Here is a 19,578-nt window from a genome sequence, read left to right as displayed (position 1 = left end):
GCGTTTCATAGGCGCGTGGTGTAGACTAGGGTGTAGGGAGCTAGTGTAGGTGGATGGTGTAGTGAATAGGGTGTGATTTGGGACAATAACATCTGTGAAGGAAGGTCTCTCTCTGTTGGTTTATTATTATTATTATTATTATTATTATTATTATTATTATTAATATTGTGCTCTGTGTTCCTGTTGTATTTTATTTTATTATTACTTTTAAATTTTAAATGCAGTGATACATGTGCTTCTCCTCCCCAATCCTGTGGATTTGTATTACAGCCAATAAAAAACAGAAAGCTACATGTGTACTGGCCGCGTGTTTCTTCCTCCTCTGCGCTGGAACTTCCCTCCGCGAGCGCTGCTCATGATCTAGCTCGGGGTTTAATTTCCCCTATTTTTACGACTGCAGCTTCTCTCGTACACACTGATCTGTTCACCCTGAGTGTGGTCGCGTCTGATTTGCCAGATCGGCTTCCTCGGTTTCCAGCCGAAGCTGCGAGGCTAATATTAGAGATAAAGATGTTAAGCTAATGTTATAAAATAGCTACAGTGAGGTATGCTGAGATGCTGGTGTTGTAATACAGTAGGAGTAATAATGATGTTATCGTGTATTTATAGCATGGTGATGTTATTTCTTAGAACCAAAACCTCAGATCTCAGCTCTGGAGTCTGATTGGACAAAATCACGCACACTTCTGTGTTTGACTTTGAACACAATAACACACTTTGAATTTGGGGAAAAGGATTTTTCTTGGTTAAAACCTTCTGAGATCTTCTTCATATTCATCCAGATGGTTAATGATGAGGTCAAATCACAGACCTGAGCACAAATTTGGTCTGAATATCAAACTCCAAAGCCCGAGACGTCAAGTATAGTGTAGTTACTGTAATAACATTGTTATGGAACAGTAATAACATATTAATAGGATAGTAATAGATCAAATAAATTCAGTGTTATAGCACTGGTATTTTATTGGTATCTTGATTGTACAGTGATGCTGTAGTAATGTAGAGTCATGTGGTAGTGGGTTATTAAACCCTGCCTCGGATCTCATCTTCGGAGTGTGAATCTGAGGCTAAATTTATTTTTGGTGAATTTTTCACTTTCTCAGATATTCTTCATATTCGTCCAGCTGGTTAATGAGGTTCAACCGTAGACATGGGGGGGGGGGGGGGTTGAAGTGATGTTCTAATGATATTATTGTGCTCTTATATTGATGTTATAGTCATATTATAGTCATTTTCTTAATGATATTATAGTGCTGTTATAGTCATGTTCTAATGGCGCTATAGTCATGTTATAGTGGTTATAGTGACGTTATAGTCATGTAATAGATATGTAATAGTGTTGTTATAGTCATGTTATAGGCATGTAATAGTGATGTAGTCATGTTACAGTGATAGTCATGTTATGGGGCATGTTATAGTCATGTTATAGTCATGTTAGTGTTGTTATAGTCATGTTATAGTCATGTTACCGTGTTGTTATAGTCATGTTACCGTGTTGTTATAGTCATGTTATAGTCATGTTACAGTGTTGTTATAGTCATGTTATAGTCATGTTACAGTGTTGTTATAGTCATGTTATAGTCATGTTACCGTGTTGTTATAGTCATGTTACCGTGTTGTTATAGTCATGTTATAGTCATGTTAGTGTTGTTATAGTCATGTTATAGTCATGTTACAGTGTTGTTATAGTCATGTTAGTCATGTTACCGTGTTGTTATAGTCATGTTATAGTCATGTTACAGTGTTGTTATAGTCATGTTATAGTCATGTTACCGTGTTGTTATAGTCATGTTACCGTGTTGTTATAGTCATGTTATAGTCATGTTAGTGTTGTTATAGTCATGTTATAGTCATGTTACAGTGTTGTTATAGTCATGTTAGTCATGTTACCGTGTTGTTATAGTCATGTTATAGTCATGTTACAGTGTTGTTATAGTCATGTTAGTCATGTTACCGTGTTGTTATAGTCATGTTATAGTCATGTTAGTGTTGTTATAGTCATGTTATAGTCATGTTACAGTGTTGTTATAGTCATGTTAGTCATGTTACCGTGTTGTTATAGTCATGTTATAGTCATGTTACAGTGTTGTTATAGTCATGTTAGTCATGTTACCGTGTTGTTATAGTCATGTTATAGTCATGTTACAGTGTTGTTATGGTCATGTTATAGTCATGTTACAGTGTTGTTATAGTCATGTTATAGTCATGTTACAGTGTTGTTATAGTCATGTTATAGTCATGTTACCGTGTTGTTATAGTCATGTTATAGTCATGTTACAGTGTTGTTATAGTCATGTTACATTGTTATAGTCATGTTATAGTCATGTTACAGTGTTGTTATAGTCATGTTACAGTGTTATAGTCATGTTACAGTGTTGTTATAGTCATGTTATAGTCATGTTACAGTGTTGTTATAGTCATGTTATAGTCATGTTACAGTGTTGTTATAGTCATGTTACAGTGTTGTTATAGTCATGTTAGTGTTGTTATAGTCATGTTACAGTGTTATAGTCATGTTACAGTGTTGTTATAGTCATGTTACAGTGTTGTTATAGTCATGTTAGTGTTGTTATAGTCATGTTACAGTGTTGTTATAGTCATGTTACAGTGTTATAGTCATGTTACAGTGTTGTTATAGTCATGTTAGTGTTGTTATAGTCATGTTACAGTGTTATAGTCATGTTACAGTGTTGTTAGTCATGTTACAGTGTTGTTATAGTCATGTTAGTGTTGTTATAGTCATGTTACAGTGTTGTTATAGTCATGTTACAGTGTTGTTATAGTCATGTTAGTGTTGTTATAGTCATGTTACAGTGTTGTTATAGTCATGTTACAGTGTTGTTATAGTCATGTTACAGTGTTGTTATAGTCATGTTACATTGTTATAGTCATGTTATAGTCATGTTACAGTGTTGTTATAGTCATGTTACAGTGTTGTTATAGTCATGTTATAGTCATGTTACAGTGTTGTTATAGTCATGTTATAGCATCAACCAAGCCTCGGGTTTCAGTTGTGGAGTGTTTTAGAACAAAGCCTTTAGTATAACATTACTAACCTATCACCGTAACATTATTATAACATTACAATAACCTTGCCGTAACATCACTATAACATTTTGCTCTGATTGTAGTAAGTGTAAAAGTTATTGCACCCTAAATCTGGATGTTTTACTGACTGACACCAAACCGAAATAGCTCTCCCTCTCTCTCTCTCTCTCTCTCTCTCTCTCATGTCTATAGTTTAACCTCATTAACCAGCTGGACGAATATGAAGAAGATATGAGAAAGTGAAACTTCGCTTTCACACTCCAGAGCTGAGATCTGAGGCTCAAACCCGATGACCCCCCCCCCCCCAAAATCCCCCGAAACGCTTTTGTAAAAAGTTAAAACACGCAGCAAATTCACAGGTTTCGCCCGAAAGCATAACTTTTCTAATCCACGTCATTTCCAGCGTTAACGGTCTCAAATACCATGTAAGAAATAATAATTGGTAAAGAGAAGTCAAGAAAAGGAGAACCGACGACTTTAAAAAAAAAAAAGAAAAGAGCGAGAGAGAAACGAAGAAGTCGCAAAAAATAGAAAAGGAATTTTTTTTTTTAACATTTTCTTAAAAAATAGTCAGCATGACTTTTCATATGATTTTTCTGATTCATTTTGAATGCATGCCTCGGGAGTTTCAGGGGACTTCAGGATGACCTCACACACACTCACACACACTCACACACACACATGCTTTGCTTCTGTGTGACCTGATTTTTGTCATATATAGAATTTTCTTCCTTCAGATTCTGTGGTGTCTACGTTTGCCTCTGACTTCCTCCTGAGAGATAGCGCCTTTTCAGCAGAGCAGCGTGTCCTAAACGCTTGCACCTCCTCCTCTGAGCCGCTTCACTCCAACCTGCAACCCGAGGAAATCCGAGAGGAACGAGTAGATAGAGGACAAGGGGTTAGTTTGAAAAATACCAAGAAGAAGTGATAGACGGTGGGGGAGTGTGTGTACGGGGCAAGAAGCAACGTGTTGGGCAGGAGGAAAAAAACAACATAAAAAACGAGAAGACTGAAAGGAAGGAGGAAGTGTGTGTGAGAGAGAGAGAGAGAGAGAGAGGCAGAATGAGAGACTCTACGATGAGGCACTAAAAATATGCATGCTTCTAAAAAGTGTACAAGGTGTGCAAACCTGTGTGTGTGTGTGTGTGTGTGTGTGCATGTGTGTGGGTGGTTAGGTAGACAGTGACATTTTGATTAGTAAACATGTCTCTAAAGCTGCCTCGCACCTGGGACCTAGCCACGCTCCGGGGTGAAAGTACCAAAATAGGTAAGTGTGTGTGTGTGTGAGACCACCCTCACCATTCTGTTACCATTTGTCCTACCTAGTGTGAATTTTGGATGTGTGTGTGTGTGTGTAAAAAGTTTCGCTATATACCAGTATCTTCTACAGCAGAATGCGTGTGTGTGTGTGTGTGTGTGTGTGACCACCCTCACCATGCAGTAACCATTTGTCCTACTCAGTGTGCATTTTGGATGTGTGTGTGTGTGCACAAAGAGTCTCGCTATATACCAGTATCTTCTACAGCAGAATATGTGTGTGTATGTGTGTGTGTGACCACCCTCACCATGCAGTAACCATTTGTCCTACTCAGTGTGAATTTTGGATGTGTGTGTGTGTATGTGCGTGTCCCTTTTTTTATGTGATCGACATTTTTGCTTCTTAAACCTCCTGCAAACGTAGCATAGCAACCTACAACGTCTCAGCGTTGTGGAATCCTGGCTGCTGATTGGTCAGAAGGGTGATTAGTTTTCTCTTAACAGCAGCTCAGACACTAGCGCGGACTTATCTCCACGCGCTTGTTCTGTCATGTACGTTATCTAGTCGATAGGTTTCCGTGGTAACAGCCGACCGTGTGGCAGGTGCATGGCGTTGGAGGTGAAGGAGGTTTCTCTCTCTTGGGTGTTCAGGGAAGGAGTCTCCAGTGTCAGAGATTTTCAGAACCTGGTGCTTCCTTACAGAACGGAAGAGTTTATTTCACGTTACATATTATAAGCTGCGATGTTACGTTCTTTAATTAGTCATCATTTGTAACTGGTGATGTACTGCTGAGGTGTAAGGGGAATAAAGCACTCCAGTTTTAGTAAAATAATCACTTCAGGCTGTTTGGAGTGACTCTTCCGTATTCAAACTGCTGCTTTAAAACCAAATCTTAGTTTTTACTTTGGTTATTTTTCTCTTACTGATACTTGATCTGCAGTGTCTGCAGTGTGTGTTTTAAAGAAGTGAACGGTGCATGGTGTTGGCACACATACACACACACCCACTCGAGGCCTTACTGATTTCCTCTGTATGTGGTTAGTACAGCAGGAAGCTGATGAAACGCTCGATAGTAGCAGCAGAACAAACTGCTGTTCAGAAGCAGTTACAGTTTCTCTGCTGTCAGTGTGTAGAGGACCAGATTCACACACACACACACACACTCACACACATCACATCACAGCCATAACACACCTGCACATGGCCACTAGTGTGGTAATCGCACGACTGCTTCCTGTCACGCTTCAGCTCAGACTCTGTTAGGGAGCTAGTGGAGGTGAGTTAGAGTGTTAGGGAGCTAGTGGAGGTGAGTTAGAGTGTTAGGGAGCTAGTGGAGGTGAGTTAGAGTGTTAGGGAGCTAGTGGAGGTGAGTTAGAGTGTTAGGGAGCTAGTGGAGGTGAGTTAGAGTGTTAGGGAGCTAGTGCAGGTGAGTTAGGGTGTTAGGGAACTAGTGCAGGTGAGTTAGGGTGTTAGGGAGCTAGTGGAGGTGAGTTAGGGTGTTAGGGAGCTAGTGGAGGTGAGTTAGAGTGTTAGGGAGCTAGTGGAGGTGAGTTAGAGTGTTAGGGAGCTAGTGGAGGTGAGTTAGGGTGTTAGGGAGCTAGTGTAGGTGAGTTAGGGTGTTAGGGAACTAGTGTAGGTGAGTTAGGGTGTTAGGGAGCTAGTGGAGGTGAGTTAGAGTGTTAGGGAGCTAGTGGAGGTGAGTTAGAGTGTTAGGGAGCTAGTGGAGGTGAGTTAGGGTGTTAGGGAGCTAGTGTAGGTGAGTTAGGGTGTTAGGGAACTAGTGTAGGTGAGTTAGGGTGTTAGGGAGCTAGTGGAGGTGAGTTAGGGTGTTAGGGAGCTAGTGGAGGTGAGTTAGGGTGTTAGAGAGCTAGTGCAGGTGAGTTAGAGTGTTAGGGAACTAGTGGAGGTGAGTTACGGTGTTAGGGAGCTAGTGGAGGTGAGTTAGAGTGTTAGGGAGCTAGTGGAGGTGAGTTAGAGTGTTAGGGAGCTAGTGGAGGTGAGTTAGAGTGTTAGGGAGCTAGTGGAGGTGAGTTAGAGTGTTAGGGAGCTAGTGGAGGTGAGTTAGAGTGTTGGGGAGCTAGTGGAGGTGAGTTAGAGTGTTGGGGAGCTAGTGGAGGTGAGTTAGAGTGTTAGGGAGCTAGTGCAGGTGAGTTAGGGTGTTAGGGAACTAGTGAAGGTGAGTTAGGGTGTTAGGGAGCTAGTGGAGGTGAGTTAGAGTGTTAGGGAGCTAGTGGAGGTGAGTTAGAGTGTTAGGGAGCTAGTGGAGGTGAGTTAGGGTGTTAGGGAGCTAGTGCAGGTGAGTTAGGGTGTTAGGGAGCTAGTGTAGGTGAGTTAGGGTGTTAGGGAACTAGTGTAGGTGAGTTAGGGTGTTAGGGAGCTAGTGGAGGTGAGTTAGAGTGTTAGGGAGCTAGTGGAGGTGAGTTAGAGTGTTAGGGAGCTAGTGGAGGTGAGTTAGAGTGTTAGGGAGCTAGTGGAGGTGAGTTAGAGTGTTAGGGAGCTAGTGGAGGTGAGTTAGGGTGTTAGGGAGCTAGTGTAGGTGAGTTAGGGTGTTAGGGAACTAGTGTAGGTGAGTTAGGGTGTTAGGGAGCTAGTGTAGGTGAGTTGGGGTGTTAGGGAGCTAGTGGAGGTGAGTTAGAGTGTTAGGGAGCTAGTGGAGGTGAGTTACGGTGTTAGGGAGCTAGTGGAGGTGAGTTAGAGTGTTAGGGAGCTAGTGGAGGTGAGTTAGAGTGTTAGGGAGCTAGTGCAGGTGAGTTAGAGTGTTAGGGAGCTAGTGCAGGTGAGTTAGGGTGTTAGGGAGCTAGTGGAGGTGAGTTAGAGTGTTAGGGAGCTAGTGGAGGTGAGTTAGAGTGTTAGGGAGCTAGTGCAGGTGAGTTAGGGTGTTAAGGAACTAGGGGAGGTGAGTTAGAGTGTTAGGGAGCTAGTGAAGGTGAGTTAGAGTTTTAGGGAGCTAGTGGAGGTGAGTTAGGGTGTTAGAGAGCTAGTGGAGGTGAGTTAGAGTGTTAGGGAACTAGGGGAGGTGACTTACAGTGTTAGAGAGCTAGTGGAGGTGAGTTACAGTGTTAGGGAGCTAGGGGAGGTGAATTACAGTGTTAGGGAGCTAGTGGATGTGAGTTACAGTGTTGGGGAGCTAGTGGAGGTGAGTTAGGGTGTTAGAGAGCTAGTGGAGGGGAGTTAGGGTGTTAGAGAGCTAGTGGAGGGGAGTTAGGGTGTTAGGGAACTAGGGGAGGTGAGTTACAGTGTTAGGGAGCTAGTGGAGGTGAGTTACAGTGTTAGGGAGCTAGGGGAGGTGAGTTACAGTGATAGGGAGCTAGGGGAGGTAAGTTACAGTGTTAGGCAGCTAGTGGAGGTGAGTTAGGGTGTTAGGGAGTTAGTGCAGGTGAGTTGGAGTGTTAGGGAGCTAGTGGAGGTGAGTTAGAGTGTTAGGGAGCTAATGGAGGTGAGTTAGAGTGTTAGGGAGCTAGTGGAGGTGAGTTAGAGTGTTAGGGAGCTAGTGGATGTGAGTTACAGTGTTGGGGAGCTAGTGGAGGTGAGTTAGGGTGTTAGGGAACTAGGGGAGGTGAATTACAGTGTTAGGGAGCTAGTGGAGGTGAGTTACAGTGTTAGGGAGCTAGGGGAGGTGAGTTACAGTGTTAGGGAGCTAGGGGAGGTGAGTTACAGTGTTAGGGAGCTAGTGGATGTGAGTTAGGGTGTTAGGGAGCTAGTGGATGTGAGTTAGGATGTTAGGGAACTAGGGGAGGTGAGTTACAGTGTTAGGGAGCTAGGGGAGGTGAGTTACAGTGTTAGGGAGCTAGTGGAGGTGAGTTAGAGTGTTAGGGAGCTAGTGGAGGTGAGTTAGAGTGTTGGGGAGCTAGTGGAGGTGAGTTAGAGTGTTAGGGAGCTAGTGCAGGTGAGTTAGGGTGTTAGGGAACTAGTGGAGGTGAGTTAGGGTGTTAGGGAGCTAGTGGAGGTGAGTTAGAGTGTTAGGGAGCTAGTGGAGGTGAGTTAGGGTGTTAGGGAGCTAGTGTAGGTGAGTTAGGGTGTTAGGGAACTAGTGTAGGTGAGTTAGGGTGTTAGGGAGCTAGTGGAGGTGAGTTAGAGTGTTAGGGAGCTAGTGGAGGTGAGTTAGAGTGTTAGGGAGCTAGTGGAGGTGAGTTAGGGTGTTAGGGAGCTAGTGTAGGTGAGTTAGGGTGTTAGGGAGCTAGTGGAGGTGAGTTAGAGTGTTAGGGAGCTAGTGGAGGTGAGTTAGGGTGTTAGAGAGCTAGTGCAGGTGAGTTAGAGTGTTAGGGAACTAGTGGAGGTGAGTTACGGTGTTAGGGAGCTAGTGGAGGTGAGTTAGAGTGTTAGGGAGCTAGTGCAGGTGAGTTAGAGTGTTAGGGAGCTAGTGCAGGTGAGTTAGAGTGTTAGGGAGCTAGTGCAGGTGAGTTAGGGTGTTAGGGAGCTAGTGGAGGTGAGTTAGAGTGTTAGGGAGCTAGTGGAGGTGAGTTAGAGTGTTAGGGAGCTAGTGCAGGTGAGTTAGGGTGTTAAGGAACTAGGGGAGGTGAGTTAGAGTGTTAGGGAGCTAGTGAAGGTGAGTTAGAGTTTTAGGGAGCTAGTGGAGGTGAGTTAGGGTGTTAGAGAGCTAGTGGAGGTGAGTTAGAGTGTTAGGGAACTAGGGGAGGTGACTTACAGTGTTAGAGAGCTAGTGGAGGTGAGTTACAGTGTTAGGGAGCTAGGGGAGGTGAATTACAGTGTTAGGGAGCTAGTGGATGTGAGTTACAGTGTTGGGGAGCTAGTGGAGGTGAGTTAGGGTGTTAGAGAGCTAGTGGAGGGGAGTTAGGGTGTTAGAGAGCTAGTGGAGGGGAGTTAGGGTGTTAGGGAACTAGGGGAGGTGAGTTACAGTGTTAGGGAGCTAGTGGAGGTGAGTTACAGTGTTAGGGAGCTAGGGGAGGTGAGTTACAGTGATAGGGAGCTAGGGGAGGTAAGTTACAGTGTTAGGCAGCTAGTGGAGGTGAGTTAGGGTGTTAGGGAGCTAATGGAGGTGAGTTAGAGTGTTAGGGAGCTAGTGGAGGTGAGTTAGAGTGTTAGGGAGCTAGTGGATGTGAGTTACAGTGTTGGGGAGCTAGTGGAGGTGAGTTAGGGTGTTAGAGAGCTAGTGGAGGTGAGTTACGGTGTTAGGGAACTAGGGGAGGTGAATTACAGTGTTAGGGAGCTAGTGGAGGTGAGTTACAGTGTTAGGGAGCTAGGGGAGGTGAGTTACAGTGTTAGGGAGCTAGTGGAGGTGAGTTAGGGTGTTAGGGAGCTAGTGGATGTGAGTTAGGGTGTTAGGGAACTAGGGGAGGTGAGTTACAGTGTTAGGGAGATAGGGGAGGTGAGTTACAGTGTTAGGGAGCTAGTGGATGTGAGTTAGAGTGTTAGGGAGGTAGTGGATGTGAGTTAGAGTGTTAGGGAACTAGGGGAGGTGAGTTACAGTGTTAGGGAGCTAGGGGAGGTGAGTTACAGTGTTAGGGAGCTAGTGGAGGTGAGTTACAGTGTTAGGGAGCTAGTGGAGGTGAGTTTGAGTGTTAGGGAGCTAGTGCAGGTGAGTTAGGGTGTTAGGGAGCTAGTGGAGGTGAGTTAGGGTGTTAGGGAACTAGGGGAGGTGAGTTACAGTGTTAGGGAGCTAGTGGAGGTGAGTTACAGTGTTAGGGAGCTAGGGGAGGTGAATTACAGTGTTAGGGAGCTAGTGGATGTGAGTTACAGTGTTGGGGAGCTAGTGGAGGTGAGTTAGAGTGTTAGGGAGCTAGTGCAGGTGAGTTAGGGTGTTAGGGAACTAGGGGAGGTGAGTTAGAGTGTTAAGGAGCTAGTGGAGGTGAGTTAGGGTGTTAGGGAATTAGGGGAGGTGAGTTAGAGTGTTAGGGAGCTAGTGCAGGTGAGTTAGGGTGTTAGGGAGCTAGGGGAGGTGAGTTACGGTGTTAGGGAGCTAGTGGAGGTGAGTTAGAGTTTTAGGGAGCTTGTGGAGGTGAGTTAGGGTGTTAGGGAGCTAGTGCAGGTGAGTTACGGTGTTAGGGAACTAGGGGAGGTGAGTTAGAGTGTTAGGGAGCTAGTGGAGGTGAGTTACGGTGTTAGGGAGCTAGTGGAGGTGAGTTAGAGTGTTAGGGAGCTAGTGCAGGTGAGTTACAGTGTTAGGCAGCTAGTGGAGGTCAGTTAGGGTGTTAGGGAGCTAGGGGAGGTGAGTTAGGGTGTTAGGGAGCTAGTGGAGGTGAGTTACAGTGTTACGGAGCTATTGGAGGTGAGTTAGGGTGTTAGGGAGATAGTGGAGGTGAGTTACAGTGTTAGGGAGCTAGTGGAGGTGAGTTACAGTGTTAGGCAGCTAGTGGAGGTCAGTTAGGGTGTTAGGGAGCTAGGGGAGGTGAGTTACAGTGTTAGGGAGCTAGTGGAGGTGAGTTAGGGTGTTAGGGAGCTAGTGGAGGTAAGTTACGCTGTTAGGCAGCTAGTGGAAGTCAGTTAGGGTGTTAGGGAGCTAGTGGAGGTGAGTTAGGGTGTTAGTGAGCTAGTGGAGGTGAGTTAGAGTGTTAGGGAGTTAGTGGAGGTGAGTTAGGGTGTTTGGGAGCTAGTGGAGGTGAGTTAGAGTGTTAGGGAGCTAGTGGAGGTGAGTTAGAGTGTTAGAGAGCTAGTGGAGGTGAGTTAGAGTGTCAGAGAGCTAGTGGAGGTGAGTTAGAGTGTTAGGGAACTAGTGGAGGTGAGTTAGAGTGTTAGGGAACTAGTGGAGGTGAGTTACAGTGTTAGGGAACTAGTGGAGGTGAGTTACAGTGTTAGGGAGGTAGTGGAGGTGAGTTAGGGTTTTAGGGAACTAGTGTAGGTGAGTTAGGGTGTTAGGGAGCTAGTGGAGGTGAGTTACGGTGTTAGGGAGCTAGTGTAGGTTAGTTAGGGTGTTACGGAGCTAGTGGAGGTGAGTTACGGTGTTAGGGAAGTAGTGTAGGTTAGTTGGGGTGTTAGGGAGCTAGTGGAGGTGAGTTAGGGTGTTAGGGAGCTAGTGGAGGTGAGTTACGGTGTTAGGGAGCTAGTGGAGGTGAGTTACAGTGTTGGGGAGCTAGTGGAGGTGAGTTAGAGTGTTGGGGAGCTAGTGTAGGTGAGTTAGAGTGTTAGGGAGATAGTGGAGGTGAATTAGAGTGTTAGGGAGCTAGTGGAGGTGAGTTAGAGTGTTAGGGAGCTAGTGGATGTGAGTTACAGTGTTGGGGAGCTAGTGGAGGTGAGTTAAAGTGTTAGGGAGCTAGGGGAGGTGAGTTACAGTGTTAGGGAACTAGTGGAGGTGAGTTACAGTGTTAGGGAGCTAGGGGAGGTGAGTTACAGTGTTAGGGAACTAGTGGAGGTGAGTTAGAGTGTTAGGGAACTAGTGTAGGTGAGTTAGGGTGTTAGGGAACTAGGGGAGGTGAGTTACAGTGTTAGGGAGCTAGTGGAGGTGATTTACAGTGTTAGGGAGCTAGTGGAGGTGATTTACAGTGTTAGGAAGCTAGTGGAGGTGAGTTAGAGTGTTAGGGAACTAGTGTAGGTGAGTTAGGGTGTTAGCGAACTAGTGTAGGTGAGTTAGAGTGTTAGGGAGCTAGTGGAGGTGAATTAGGGTGTTAGGGAGCTAGTGGAGGTGAGTTAAGGTGTTATGGAACTAGTGGAGGTGAGTTAGGGTATTAGAGAGTTAGTGGAGGTGAGTTAGGGTGTTAGGGAGCTAGTGGAGGTGACTTAGAGTGTTAGGGAGCTAGTGGAGGTGAGTTACAGTGTTAGGGAGTTAGTGGAGGTAAGTTACAGTGTTAGGGAGCTAGTGGAGGTGAGTTAGGGTGTGAGGGAGCTAGTGGAGGTACGTTACTGTGTTAGGGAGCTAGTGGAGGTGAGTTAGGGTGTTAGGGAACTAGTGGAGGTGAGTTAGGGTGTTAAGGAGCTAGTGGAGGTGAGCTAGGGTGTTATGGAGGTAGTGTAGGTGAGTTAGGGTTTTAGAGAGTTAGTGGAGGTGAGTTCGGATGTTAGGGAGTTAGTGGAGGTGAGTTAGGGTGTTAGGCAACTAGTGGAGGTGAGTTACGGTTTTAGAGAGTTAGTGGAGGTGAGTTAGGGTGTTAGGGAGTTAGTGGAGGTGAGTTAGGGTGTTAGGGAACTAGTGGAGGTGATTTAGGGTGTTAGGGAACTAGTGGAGGTGAGTTAGGGTTTTAGAGAGTTAGTGGAGGTGAGTTAGGGTGTTAGGGAGTTAGTGGAGGTGAGTTAGGGTGTTAGGGAACTAGTGGAGGTGATTTAGGGTGTTAGGGAGCTAGTGGAGGTGAGTTAGGGTGTTAGGGAACTAGTGTAGGTGAGTTAGGGTTTTATCTGTGTTGTTGTGTTGTGTCCTCAGTGGAACACACCTCCAGTGTGTGTGTGTGTGTGTGTGTGTGTGTGTGTGTGAAATGTAAGAAGTTTCCATGCTGCTGATGTTGTAGGTGTGGAGCTTTTGAGCACTGTGACCTCTGTTATGTGTGATACAGCAACTTCCTGTTTACTGTCTGCATCTGGACTTTCCTCTGATCATACACTGTGTGTGTGTGTGTGTGTTTGTTTGTGTGTGTGTGTGTGTTTGTGTGTGTGTGAGTGTTTGTTTGTGTGTGTGTGTTTGTGTGTGTGTGTCTTTGTGTGTGTGTGTATAAAGAGTAAATGATGCTCAGTCACATCTGGGTGATTTTCCCTTTGCTAGAACAACCAAGTGCTTTTGAAGTTAGTCTTCAGTCCACCTCAGTGTCACCTCCACATTGTCGCATCATAATGTCATGTCCGTAATGTCATATCTGTAACGTCACATGCAGAATGTCATGTCCCTTACGTCACATCCATACTGTCTCATTTGTAATGTCACATCTGTAATGTTACTTCATACTTTTACATCTGTAATGTCACGTCCGTAATGTCCTGTCCGTAATGTAACGCCTGCAATGACACATCCATAATGTCACACCTGTAATGTCACGTCCGTAACGTCACGTCCATAATGTCACGTCCGTAATGTAACACCTGCAATGACACATCCGTAATTTTATGTCCGTAATGTCACATCCGTAATGTCACATCCATAATGTCACGTCCGTAATGTCACGTCCGTTATGTCACTTCCATGAAGTCACTTTTGTAATGTCATATCCATAGTTTCATGTCCATAATGTCACACTCATAATTCTACATCTGTAATATCACACCTGCAGCGTCACACCTGCAGCGTCACATCCGTAATGTCACCTCCATAATGTCATGTCCATAATGCTACATCTGTAATGTTACGTCACACCTGCAATGTTACGTCACACCTGCAATGTTACGTCCATAATGTCACACCTGCAATGTCACATCCGTAATGTCACGTCCGCAATGTCATGTCCGTAATGTCACATCCATAATGTCAGGCCCATAATGCTACATCTGTAATGTCACATCTGTAATGTTACATCTGTAATGTCACATCTGTAATGTCACATCTGTAATGTCACATCTTTAATGTCACATCTGTAATTTCATAATCTCACGTCTAAATTGTCACGTCCGTAATATTACATCTGTAATGTCACATCTCTAAAGTCAAATCGGTAATGCTACACTTTCAGCCTAACATCTGGACGTCACAGCATCATATATATGATGTCACATCTAAATGCTTAAAGCTTCATTATGTAACAATCACAGTGTCATGTGCATAATGTCACCTCTGTAACGTCACATCTGTAGTGACACATTGGTTACATCATAACCACAGTCAGATCTGACCTTTAAAAATGTTTCTCTGATGTTTTCTGAAGCACACGTGTCTCCATGTTGTTGGTATTCTGCTCTGTGACCTTTACATCACGCTCTCCCCTGACCCTGCCTACATCAACGTCTATGTCTACGTCTATGTCTATGTCTACGTCTATGTCTACGTCTACGTCTACGTCTACATGTCCCTTTCTACCTGTTTGTATTACTTTTCTCAACCGCTCCACCCTCCACCTTTCCACTGACCCTCAACAGTCTCATTAATCCTCACAAAGTGAAGTGACCTCTGGCTATATAATGTGTGTAGTGTTATTATAGAACAATCATAGCCTGGGTAGAACAAGCTAAACAGGAAGCTAGGGTCAGGCTGTTTCCTCTGTGGCCCACGCTTCTGTGGAGCTGTGCAGAAATATCTTTGGTTACCACAACCTGTGGTGCGCAGAGTCACAACGAGACCACCACAGAACAATGCAGAGCTTGAGCAGCGTCTCAGCACATGGTTTTTCATATTATTGTCTTTAAATCAGCCAGGTCTAAGAGCGTGATACCGGGAGACGGAGGTGTGGGGACGGCCCGCTCCGATGTCAAGAGGTCGATGGAGAAACCTCTGAAGAAAGGCTGGCTGAAGAAGCAGCGGTCCATCGTGAAGAACTGGAAGCCGTGCTACTTTGTTCTCAGGGGGAACGTCCTGACGTACCACAAAGATGACCGAGAGAGCGCCGTACAGGTGAGAGATAAAAAAGTATGTCTTATTTTACGCTTTTTCATATAGAAATAAATGCATGAAGCAGCTTCAGGGAAATCTGGATGTACTTTTTAGATCGCTAACGAATCATCCAGAGGCGAGAGCAAGGAGGAAAAACTTAAAGTACAGGATAATTTTCATGACCACTTAATGCAGCAGCCATTAAATACAAATACAAAGGTGTGTTTGTGCTCTGAAGCGTGGAAAAGACTCACTTGTGGAGGTGCACATGTTGTAGGGTGTCCATGTAGGACCATGTAGAGCAGCAGAAGTTATTTCCATTGCATTCCATTTATTTGTAGAGCGCTTTTAACAATGGATATTTTGTTGACGTAATGAATGATAATGTGCATGCAAGAAGCAATCAGAAGATCAGGAGATCATCAGCAGGAGATAAATGAGCGATATTAAGCGCGCACGGATCCGACAGTGGTTTTGAAAAGCCGTTGTGAGAAAGCTCAGGGTTCCCCTGTTCACACTCAAATGCAGAGGTGTGCACAGGGTTTGCAGTTTTTCACACTTTTTTTTTTTTTTAATCGAGGGACAAAAATGCCTGAGAACAATTTCTTGTGTAGATGAAAAATGTCCTGAAAGGCCAGAAGGAGAAGGAGAAAGAGACGTGCTGTGATGTGAAGGATGTGATGTGTTTGTGTAGTGCTGGAATGATTTTTCTCTAGATAAAAATTAATCAGTGATTTTATGAAGGAAAAAACAGATAGGCGATTTCACAAGTAAGGAAAAGAGAGTGATCATTTAGTCGAGAAATAAATCAGACAGGATCCCAGATCAGTTAATTCTATACAAAAAAAATAGTGGTGAAATGTGCTTTGTATTTTTTTTTTTTTTATTTAGTTTAATTTAATTTTTATTTATTTTTATTTATTTATTTATTTAGTTTAATTTAATTTTTATTCATTTTTATTTATTTATTTATTTTTATAAATGCATTTTACAGTCATTTTCAGCACAGTGATGTATGTAAGCTGCACTTCTTTATTTTCACTCGTATCTTATTTAGCACTTTATTCCCGGTCAGGGTCGCAGTGGATCCCGAGTTTATCCCGGGAATACTGTGTGTGAGGCAGGAAAAACAGAGTGTGTAGAAAATGCCAGTGTATCACAGGGCACGGTACACACACACACACACACACAACCCACTGTACCTCCATACCACTATGCTGCCCTACAGGAAGTATTATTTTGCTCTTATTTATCTAGATAAGTGAAGTGGTTTGTTATGTTTCCAAATAATAATAATAATAATAATAATAGAGCAGTAGTAAATAAGACATGATTTATTATTACTAATATTACTATTATTACTAGATAATAGTAAGTAATATAGTATAGTGTATTGTGTAGTAAATGATAGTGTATGTAGCATAGCGTATTCAACAACAACAACGACAACAACAACAATAATAATAATAATAATAATAATAATAAAATATTGTATAAATAATACTGGAGGTAAAGCTAAAGCTTTGCTGCTGTAACTCTATAACTCCACCCACTGTGGGATGAATAATGAACTATTTTATCTTATTATACACACACACATATTTATATATACACGTATATATTTTACTCTACTATTATTCACTGCTCTACAGATAAAAATTCCCGCTGACTCTGAGAGGTGTGAACTACCTCATCCTTCACACACACACACACACACACATTATATTAAACAATAAGTAATAATATAGTATAAACGTAACACAGTAAATAATTGCATAGTGTAGTAAATCAGATTGTAGTGTACTGTTGTGCAGTATTATGTAGTAATAGTAAAAAGTGATATTATAGTGTAATGTGTCGTAAAGTACTAAACAAAACAAAACAAAAGAAAGAAAACGCTGCTTCCTATCCACTCTTAAATATGACCGGCTTTTTATAAAAGACACAAGCTGTAAACAAAAACAACAGCGGCAGCAGCAGCAGAGTCACGTTTTCACGTCCACTCCATTTATCACGGCCGGGTGCGGACGAGCGCAGCAGCAGCGGAGAGTACTGAAGGTGTCATATGTAGAGGACACGGTGTGTAACATTTATACAGTAAAATACAATTCTACATAAATTAAGGACATAAGAAAGAATAGAGTACACAAGACATAAATTACTAATGAAGACATGCATGTGAAAAGACCTAGATGAGTCCCTGCTATTTATTTGCATTGAGGTGTGTGTGTCTGTGTGTGTGTGTGTTTGTGTGTGTGTGTTTGTGTGTGTGTGTGTGTCTGTGTGTGTGTGTGTTTGTGTGTGTGTGTGTGTGTGTGTGTGTATGAAGGATGAGGTAGTTCACACCTCTCAGAGTCAGAGGGTAATTTCTGTCTGTAGAGTAGTGAATAATAGTAGAGTATTATATATACATCTCTGTATATACGTGTAAGTATTATATAATATAATGATAAGATAGAATCACACACAGAATGTCATCACACAGTGGGTGGAGTTACAGAGTTACAGCGTTAGCAACTAAAGGCTGGCCCATGTAATCCGATCCACCAGACAAGCTACTGTTGATCAAACTGCTGAAGAAGTTAATGCTGGTTCTGATAGAAAGGGGTCAGAATACACAGTGCAATCCACAAGCAGCAAAAGGAGGACCAAAACTATATTAGGCAGGTGGTCATAATGTTATGCCTGATCAGTGTACTATAATATAATGTAGTAATTGACATTATAATGAATGAATACAATTAGAGTATAATGATGTAGTAAGAGCAGCAGCAGTAATGTACTTCACACTCGATGCTCATGCAGGTGGTCTCTTGCCCTGCACACACCACACACACCTCACCTCCAGACCACTGAAAGCCACCCTGCTTTCCGGCTACACTGCTTTTTTATTTACTCTCTCTTTACATCACCTCACACACACAACCAGCAATTATAAAGAAACTGAAGAGAAAACTTCACACACCTGAGGTACCTGAGCTTCCCTGACACGTGTCTGAAATAAGTAAAATGCCTGACTAAGTAAAATTAGTGTCTGTATAGTAGAATAAAATATTTAGAATAGAAGTAAAGTGAAATATATTTATAGAGAATATTAAAAAAAATATTTGTACATGGTCTCAGGGAGTTTTATTTATTTATTTGTTTGTTTGGTTATTTATTTATTTATTCATTTTTTTATTTATCTATTATTATTTCTTTTATTTTTATTTATTTGTCACTGTTACCTCTGGCTTGCTCAGTAGGGATACAAATTATTTACATTTAAAACTGATTTTTATTCTTTTATTCTTATTCTGAATACAGTGCTTGGCATAATTGAGTACACCCCCTTTGAAAAGTAACTTTTTAAACAATATCTCAATGAACAAAATGGGGAATTCTGAAGAGACAAGTTGAGCATCACTCTCCATCCAGCATCCAGTCTCTAAAAGAGGTCAGTCTTGAAGAATGGAAAAAGATAGATGTTGCACAATGTCGCCAACTTGTTCATTCCATGCCTAGAAGACATGATGCTGTCTTTAAAAATCATGGAGGCCATACGAAGTACTAGATGTAGTAGTTTTTGTTGTGGGGTGTACTCATTTTTGCATCACACTAATTTGAGTAAAACTGAAGAATGTGTAATCTAATTTATATTATTAACCTTACTTTCATGTTCTAAGTTAAACGGCTGTTATATTAAACTTAGTCTTGTCAACATTTTGGAGATTGTTTTTGTGTTCATTGAGATACTGTTTAAAATGTTACTTGTCAATGCGGGTGTACTCGTTTACACTGAGCACTGTAGTACAAACAGAACAAAACTGAAGTGGGTGTGTCTCAGTGGCAGAACATTAGCAGTATGAATAAATACTTGTGTGTGAATGTATAAAATTCGTGACTTTTTGGGAATCTCTCACTCAGGGAACGATCCCACTGGGGGCCAGTCAGGTGAACGAGCTGCCGTCCAACACAGACGACAAATTCATCTTCGAGATCATCCCACGTAAGCGTTTTTTCCCCCCTCTTCCCTCCTCCACTTCCTGTACTAGATCTATTATAGACCACTGACCTTTCAAATCCACTCCGAAGCGTCACGTCCACTGACCCGTTACTCACTGACCTCTCCCACTACACTGCTCTACACTCTCATACATGGTTCAAGGAAGAAGGTAGAAGGTTCCAGGCAGAAGCACAGTGACGTCACAGAAGAACCATTTTTACTTCCCCAGAGAACTTCCAGTGAGCTTAAAAAAACAACCGTAGGTTCTTAGCAGCTTTTTTTATCAGTTTGATAAACAGTTTAGAATCTAAACAACTTTTTCCACTACAGAGAACCTTCTGTGCAAGGGAAAAGTTTCAGATAAAAGATATTAAAAGAAGTTAAAAGATATTAAAAGTTTTTCATAGAACCATACACCCTGACCAGGAACCATTCAGGAACCTTTATTTTTAGGTGTGTGAATTCAGAGAAAAAAGGTTCATTAGGATTCTTTACCTAGCTCCAAGAAGCTCTTATGCAGGTTACTACAGAAACCGTATCATGTCAGAACATTGATATGAACTCTAATAAAGATGTAGGAAGTGCTGAAGTGTGTATGAAGTCTGGAGAGCAGTCTGAAAAGGAATATATGAAGATATAGATATTAGATGTATATACAGAAGTCATTTATATCCATGTGTACGCTTTTAGGATGTACGATTTTCGAGATTTAGGAGGTGTGGCTTCTGCTGTGTGAGGTTTAGTTAAGTGTGTGTCTTACTGTATATAGGAAATGTTTTATTTATTAAATGTTTATATAAGACAAACACTTTTTGGTGCTTTTTGTCTTTTAGTGAACTGTGTGTGTGTGTGTGTGTGTGTGTGTGTGTGTGTGTGCGCGTAGGGAATAAT

General features: G+C 42.6%; 1 protein-coding gene across 3 annotated transcripts in view; it reads left to right on the top strand.

Moving 5' to 3' along the window:
* Window positions 1-3,398: 3,398 nt before the first annotated feature.
* arhgap25 (Rho GTPase activating protein 25) overlaps window positions 3,399-19,578 on the top strand; it is a 30,913-nt gene continuing 14,733 nt past the window's right edge. Inside the window, exons 1-4 of one of the 3 annotated variants that reach the window (XM_058374728.1) lie at window positions 3,399-4,167; window positions 14,524-14,738; window positions 18,609-18,690; window positions 19,571-19,578. The exon at window positions 19,571-19,578 is cut by the window's right edge and continues 106 nt beyond it. In XM_058374728.1, coding sequence (XP_058230711.1) covers window positions 4,146-4,167; window positions 14,524-14,738; window positions 18,609-18,690; window positions 19,571-19,578 — 327 coding nt within the window. In that variant the 5' untranslated portion in view covers window positions 3,399-4,145. Of the gene's footprint in view, window positions 4,316-14,523; window positions 14,739-18,608; window positions 18,691-19,570 lie in introns of all 3 variants that reach the window. The other 2 variants (XM_058374726.1, XM_058374727.1) reach the window with 2 other exon arrangements.

This window comes from Hemibagrus wyckioides, linkage group LG22, assembly GCF_019097595.1.
Source record: "Hemibagrus wyckioides isolate EC202008001 linkage group LG22, SWU_Hwy_1.0, whole genome shotgun sequence".
NCBI lineage: Eukaryota > Metazoa > Chordata > Actinopteri > Siluriformes > Bagridae > Hemibagrus > Hemibagrus wyckioides.
Note: the sequence above shows the minus strand (reverse complement) of the source record. Positions and strands in the feature narration are given on the sequence as shown.